The 7,500-nt window shown below is 47.9% G+C and overlaps 1 protein-coding gene across 1 annotated transcript in view; it reads right to left on the bottom strand.

Annotated features, from left to right (window-relative positions):
* Positions 1-2,932: 2,932 nt before the first annotated feature.
* Positions 2,933-7,500, bottom strand: part of trappc8 (trafficking protein particle complex subunit 8) — a 63,599-nt gene continuing 59,031 nt past the window's right edge. The window contains exon 31 of the mRNA XM_063200978.1: positions 2,933-4,621. Within this exon, the coding sequence (XP_063057048.1) occupies positions 4,381-4,621 (241 nt within the window). The 3' untranslated portion in view covers positions 2,933-4,380. The remainder of the gene's footprint in view (positions 4,622-7,500) is intronic.

Genomic DNA, 7,500 nt, shown 5'->3' with positions numbered 1-7,500 from the left:
TGTCCAGTCCAGAGCCACCTGAGAGCGCGCTCGCCTCTCAGTGCCTTCCACCTCTCCGCCAGCGGCCAGTTTGCCACGAGGATGGAATCATATCTGAGTCTCTGCTGCGCCTGTGCGCCAGGAGATCCTATTTTGACCGATTACGCGCGCAATTTGGGTACTTGCAGTTGACGTTAAAATGCACCGGAAAACCTCTGTGATGCAGCTCCGTATTTCGGCTTGATGGAGATGTCAGAGGGCAGCGCGCTACCACGGAGCCGTATATAGCATTCCTCGATTCCTTCTACAGTTGTAATTTAAAAGTGGCTGCCATCAAACCAATACGAGTTTCAATCTTAATTTTAGCTGGGCAGGGGGGCACGAATGATTGAGCACATTTCGATTATGCAAAATACCTTTTTAATTAAACCACTTTGATTCCAGCAGCTCGATTGCTGTAACTGAAACAAATGCAACGGTTCCATTTAATTTTGTGAGACACTTTTAATCTGAATAGCATGTTGCATAGGCTATACCACATGTGGCTTTTGTGTTCGGTGAAATCGTCATCTTCTGATTGAACAGTTTTCTCCATCAAAGTGTAGTTTTTGTACTATTTTTAGCACTCTGTCTGTCTGATAACATGGATGAGGGTTTTCTAACAACTGGATGAAAAGGAGTAAGGATACATCACCCATGGACAACTCAAACAGCTCGTTGAAGTAGCCTGCTTGACTCAGCTCAAATTAAGTGGCCCGTTATAAAGCGCACAGAGGACGCGCGCGCGTGTGCGCCCTTCTTGCTCTTCCTTGCACTCTGCTGCGGCCGCTCCGAATAGTTATGACCCGTGTAGATATGCGTCACAGCAACAACAGCCAACACCAAGAAGACAATAAAATACTGCAATAATGCAATATTTGGGAGGAGCATTGTATACACAGGGCTGGGCTCCAAAATAACAGCAGCCAAAATGCTGGTGAAATTTCATTTTGGCTGGTACAAAAGACCAACTTACTAGCCAATTACTTAGTGTGTTTGGCTAGCAAGATTTCATCCGCTAGCTTTTTTGGCTGGTGGTGAAAAAAATAATTTAGGACCCTGACAATAGATTTAGGGATCTGACAATAGATTTTACATTATACATAAGCTACATTTGTATATCAATAGCCGCCCTCAACCCGGTGTGTTGTGAAATCATTGGGAGGGGCGGGCGTGTGTGTGTGTGTGATCAATGCCTTAGCCTGGTTTTGCCACACCACATTAATTACTTCAAAATGAATGGCCTGGCCCGTTTGGCTGGCAATGCCTCCCTGGCCCCACTGTGCTGCAAACCATGGCATCACCTCTTTGACTACACCATAAATAGACTCTACTGTAAATGTTGATTGTCTATGTGCACACAGGACAAAACGACAGGGAAAAGTCAGTTGTTCAATGTCCCGAGCCCAGATTTGGATTCCCATTACATTGCATGTGTTGACTGAGGAGGGGGGGGGGGGGTGTCTTTCAGATGACTTTGTCCTGGGCCATGTAAAGCCGTCGGCGGCCCTGACTCAGGGTACCGCTGCTAAGGGCTGCTGACAGCTTTGGCTGGGCCCGGGATGAAGACATCTGAAAGGGCCTCAAACCCAAACACATACTATGTAATGATGAAGATCCAATTCTGGGCCCCCGCTGTCCCTGGGCCAGGGACAAGTGACCCCTTTGTCACCCCCCTTCAGCTTCCCTGATTCTGCTGGTCACATGATGAGAGAAGACTCCAGTAAGCACGCCGTACATCATCATCGTTGGTTATTGGTTACGTTTTATTCTATTTACAGTCAATTTGTTATAAATATAATACATCATTTTCTAGAGAGCCGTCATGTCTTCACACTTTACACGGCCCAATAGTACAGGGGGGGGGAGGGGGGGGAGAGGAAAGAGATAGGATAAATCAATGATTAATTTTGTAGAAAATTAAAACAGTTCATGTGGAAATAGCCCGGCTCAAATTCTGTTTCTCCCTCTCTCTCTCTCACACACACACACTGAGACACACACGGACACACACACACAAGCACACGCGCACGGACGCACGCACGCGGGCAAGCAGCAGCAGCAGCAGCCATCTCAAGGGTCACTGGTGGTCAGTTGTCCAGTCATCACACATTGCTCTTGATGACCGTCTCTTGTCGGTTAATGCCACTTGTTGTAATGGGGGTCTCTTGACCTGTAGGGGGACTGCACTGCACTGGACTGGTGGCCTGTCTTGTCAGCTCTCAAGGGTGGACGCAGGGGGGTGCAGGCACACGCATACACACACACACACAGACGCACACAGTCACAACTATTTGGTGAGTGGGGAAGTGGGGGAACATCTATTCTAGGCAATGTGCCAACCACTGGAATTTAACACGCAGACAAACTGAAATATTAATGCTTCCTCTCTCTTTCTTACACACACACACACATCAATACTTGCTTATGCATGTGCATAAACACACGCACACACACACAGTTGTCAACATGATCACACACAGGTGACACACATACATTCCCTGGGGGGGTGGGGGTGCTAGGGTGGTTTGTCTGTACTGAAATGGCCTTTGGAAAGAACTGAAGTTCAATGGAGATGCGCTGAGATCCATTTCTCAGAGATTCTCCTCCTCCACCTCCTGAACAAGCCTGTCCCCCCCCCCCCCCCCCCCCCCCCCCCCCCCCCCCCCCCCCCCCCCCACTCTCTCTCTCTCCACAGTCCCCCCCACGCAAGTCCAACCTCAGGACAGCCCCAGGGATGGCTTACACACGCCTGCGTCTGGAGGCTGCTGCTGCTGCTGCTGTTACCACCATATCCTTGTCTGTATATTTATTATGTTCAGTCACTCATCCATTCATTCATTCATTGACTCGGTTAGTCTTGCAGACACAAACGTGCATGCGCTACATAAAATACAAACAGGCACACACACACTTTTGCCTTCATATATTTTGAATGTGAACTCCAATATTCATTTTATTCACTAGTGGACATGAATGGTGTAGTTTTGTTGGGTGCAGTGCTATGGTGGATATCAAACCAAGGAAGTATGGATGATGTAGGGTGGGGGTGGGGGCTGTTGAGGGTGGAGGAGAGGGAGAGGGAGAGGGAGGCAGGCAGGGAGGTTGAGGACCGATGGCAGTGATGCTGAGAGTGGTGAGGGGTGGGGGGGGGGCCACACCATCACAGCTATGGTGACGACATGGAGACAGATGACCGAAAGAATTGGAGTTGCCCGCTGCCCGTTGTCCAGACATTGAAGGGTATAGTACACACACACACGCACGCGCACGCGCACGCACACGCACGCACACACACACACACGCCCTTTGCCGCACGTGAAGGCAGAGAGAGGTGGTGATCACTGCTCCCAAGTGTTTGTGATCCCATAGCTGACTGCTTTTTGTCTGTTTATTTTAGTTTTCGTGTCTCTTTTTATCTCCCTCAACAACGGCCCAGAGAGCAATGGATTTTTGGACAAGGTTTGTGCTAGAGGTGCAGTGATGGCAGACAGACGATGGAGGTGAGTTTGTGATGGAGGATGAAGATGGTGAGTTAACTGTCCCACATTGCCCAGTTTTTTATTTATTTCACTACTCAGATGTGCATGACCTTGCAAAGATGCAGTCTTGTTGCAGATTTCGTCAAGAGAGCGTGAGTGAGAGCGTGAGTGAGTGAGTGAGAGAGAGAGAGAGAGAGAGAGAGAGAGAGAGAGAGAGAGAGAGAGAGAGAGAGAGAGAGTGAGAGAGAAAGAGTGAGAGAGAGAGAGAGAGAGAGAGAGAGAGAGAGAGAGAGAGAGAGAGAGAGAGAGAGAGAGAGAGAGAGAGAGCACTGTGGGATAAGATGTGCAGTGACATCACAGTGTTGAGAGGTATGGGCCAGTGTTGGATGGCATGTGCCTGCGCTGTGCGATGCTGACTGAGCATTCCTGGCTGACAGGGGCCGTGACGGGCAGGGGGTGGGCCTGTAGGCCATGTCACATCCAATCCATCGCTGCAGATGACGATCAAGGCGGTCCATGTTGTGTGACATCCAATCAGATGTCAATGAGAGTGAGTAATGCACACAAACACACACACACACCACGAGGCCAGCGTTCTGTCCAATCACACACCACAGATGAGCAGGATGACAGCAGGGTGCCCAATCAGACATTGCAGATGACTATCGAGCCGGGCCAAGGCCATGCTGTGTGATATCCAATGAGATGTCAATGAGGCCGGCGTTCCTGTCCAATCGCTGACGATGAGTGGCGGGCACCACGCAGTCCAATCAGATGCTCTCGATGACGATGAGGGCGGGCCATGCTGTGTGATATCCAATGAGATGTCAATGAGGCGTTCCTGTCCAATCGCTGAGTGGCGGGGCGCCACGCTGTCCAATCAGATGCCGTCGATGACGATGAGGGCGGGCAGGGCGCTCTGCTGGCTGCTGGTCTCGTACATGTTGGCGCCGCTCTGGGCCAGCTTGGCGAAGACGCGCGGCGTGCCCAGGTTGTAGACGCCCGGCTGCGTGAAGCAGGCGCGCAGACGCACGCAGCGCACCTCCCGCGCAGACAGCTGCAGCTTGTACTGGGTCTGGCCCAGCCACACGAACAGGCCGCACACGTCCAGGGACTCAGGGCTGTGGAAGAGACACAGGAGGGAAGGAGGAGGGGGAGGAAGAACAACACAGACACACTCGTGGTTAATGCCGTTTACACAATTACATTAGCATGTCACAAACAATGCCCTAAATATAGAGGAAAAAGGAAGTAGAATGCCATTTCCCATGCACCTCTTTGGGAAACCTGCAAAAAATTTAAGTCCTTTGAAATTCTGGCCAAGTCAGCTGTGTTTCGTTCAAACGGTAGTTACCCGTCCCTTTCAAACAACCCTTGTTTTGATATTTGGGTTGATTGACAGTTAGAATTGTTTTAGAATTATTTTGATTGACAGTCAAACGCAACCACCAGGGGGGCGTTGGCCTATCAGCACTTGTTCAAAGCGTTGCTAAGGTACGCTTCCGGAAATTTGGGACAAAAGTATTCTCACAGATCACAAATGATTAAAAAACCGTTGAATGCAGTTCTATGGAAGCCCGATGTCCAGACAATTTTTAGGTCAGTGGTCACAAACATACCCATACACAGAATCATCATCAGCCAATATCAGTGGTGAGTGTATATTCATAGAAGGTCAGACGTCCAGAGACTTGAGGCAAAGGAGGAACAACAAAAGGCCAAACATTCACAATATGAAGATGGAAAGCAAGCTGGTCCACTTCAGAAAGACAAGGCCAGGAATGAATGGAGCACTCAAATCACTTTTTTTGGGTCCTTTTATTGTGGTGCAAGCATAATAATGGACATTGCGACGCAGTGCGTCTTCTTGAGAGTAGTCGTCCTTGGCCTAGTCTTCCTGAAGTGGACCAGTTTGTATGCCATTATATACTGTCCTGGACTGGGAGCAACCAAAGGTTAGAGGTCAAGTGACTTTCCATTTCCATATTCACGGAATGAGTTTCACACAAGCATGTATTCACATAAGAGCAGACTCACTTGACCTGACACGACATGGGGTTGGGGAGGAAAAACAGAGCACAAGCGCGCTGAAAGAAGGCATTTGCAGAACGGACATTTTAAAAAGCATACTACTATGCCATACATTCACAGAAGATCACACGTCTAGAAACTCGGGATTGTGGAGGAAGAACATAGCAGCCATAGCCAAATGGTAGAGGGATGGGCTTTACATAATAGGGTTACTGGTTCGAATCCCACCCCTCCACTGCACTCCAAAACTCACTCCATGGCTAAAGTGCCCATGATAAAGACACCTAACCCCACATTGCTCCAGGGACTGTGACCAATACTGTGTACTTAAATTGTCTGTAAGTCGCTTTGGATTTAAGCATCAGCTACCGTAAGTGTCATTTAATGTAATAGAACACACACCAGTGCATTCATGGAAGGCATTTACAGGATGGCATCAGAGACGGTCTTATACGAGACGAATCACTCATGAAACCTTCCATAGGAATGAACGAGAGCATATGGCTACGCGAATATGGCGTTTGCCGGCGTCACTCCCACCTGTCCGGTAACGAGAACCAATTGCTTGCTGAGCTGCGCTGTCACTTATCCAATCGTCTCGACGCCTCGACGCAAGTGCAAACGTAAACCTTTACGACTGCTCGTACCTAATCGGTTTGTTTGCTGGCGGCCATGTGGTTTGTTTGCCGTCCGTGGAAACTTAATTGTGAATTGGGCAGAGAGCGCAACTCGACAATTAATCACCTTTCTGCGCCCATCCAAAATGCAGGTGCAAGTAAAGGGACATACACGGAAACAAAACCGGCCGTGTGCATAACATGTGCACACCCGTTGTGGTTTTTCTTATGGTTGAAAACAAAGAAGTAAGAAAAAGCAAAACGGGGGCAAGTCTGCAAGACATTCAACTTTGATCAGTTTAGCTTTTTTTCTTATATTTTTCACCGTTGGTCATAGCTATTATCAGTTTAGGCAACAACATGATATCACAGTTTAAAACACCAATTTTGAGGCAGGCTAGCCTACATCATTAATTTATTCAATAGCCTATTTTTTTATTACTGATGAGCAGGGACGACCATTGTGCTTACTGCTTTGGCTATCAGAAAATAAATCCAGTGTCTTTTCTGTACATGACCGGAGAATGGATGCCCGTTTGACAGCCGGCCGGAAGAGGTGAAGTCCACGCAACTCCCACCTGCCGCAAAACAGAACGTTGTCGTGGAATGTGGCGCATGCGCAGATCAAAAATAGCATAAAGAAAAACGCTGTTTTAAAGTGTTACTTTCATGTTTCGGTCATTCTAAGACTGCCATTAAACCCAGTTTTTCATTGTGATTCCAACCATATGAGTTGTGTATCGCTGTGTTGTCCCACTGTCACTCAACATTATTTCCCCCATTCATTCTTATATACCCCATCACTGACTAATCTCAAATAGTCAGTTTGAGGCGTAGCCAAGATGGCCGCCGAGTGATGGGACTTATGGGAACAGACTTTGATGGCATTCACTAAAAGGGCCAATTAGGCGTACCTTATAATTTAAGTACCATTTTTTTTCAAGGCCAACAAAGCTACAGATTTTTGTACCTCACAAATTATGTGTCACATGACTCTTGTGATGAAGACTGCCAAAGGCAAAGTGGCTGAAACTTGTCAGGTACAAAAATCATTACCTTTCTAGGCCTTGAAAACGAAACCGTTCATAAAGCACGACATTCACATGAACATGCATTGACGAGAGAGTCATCTCAGAAGTGCATGTTAGCAGAATATCATCGACAGGGCCGGATCAAGATGGCCTGGGGCCCCTAGGCTTCAGGTTGCTGTGAGCTCCCCTGGCGGGCAAATTTTGTAACAAATTTACATTGACAGTGTCATAATTACGAGCTAGGAATTAAGAATAACATGTCTACCAAATCTACTCAACACAATAAATCAGATGGCTTTTTCAATCTTGCACAATGTCACA

Source organism: Engraulis encrasicolus, chromosome 6, assembly GCF_034702125.1.
Source record: "Engraulis encrasicolus isolate BLACKSEA-1 chromosome 6, IST_EnEncr_1.0, whole genome shotgun sequence".
Lineage (NCBI taxonomy): Eukaryota > Metazoa > Chordata > Actinopteri > Clupeiformes > Engraulidae > Engraulis > Engraulis encrasicolus.
Note: the sequence above shows the minus strand (reverse complement) of the source record. Positions and strands in the feature narration are given on the sequence as shown.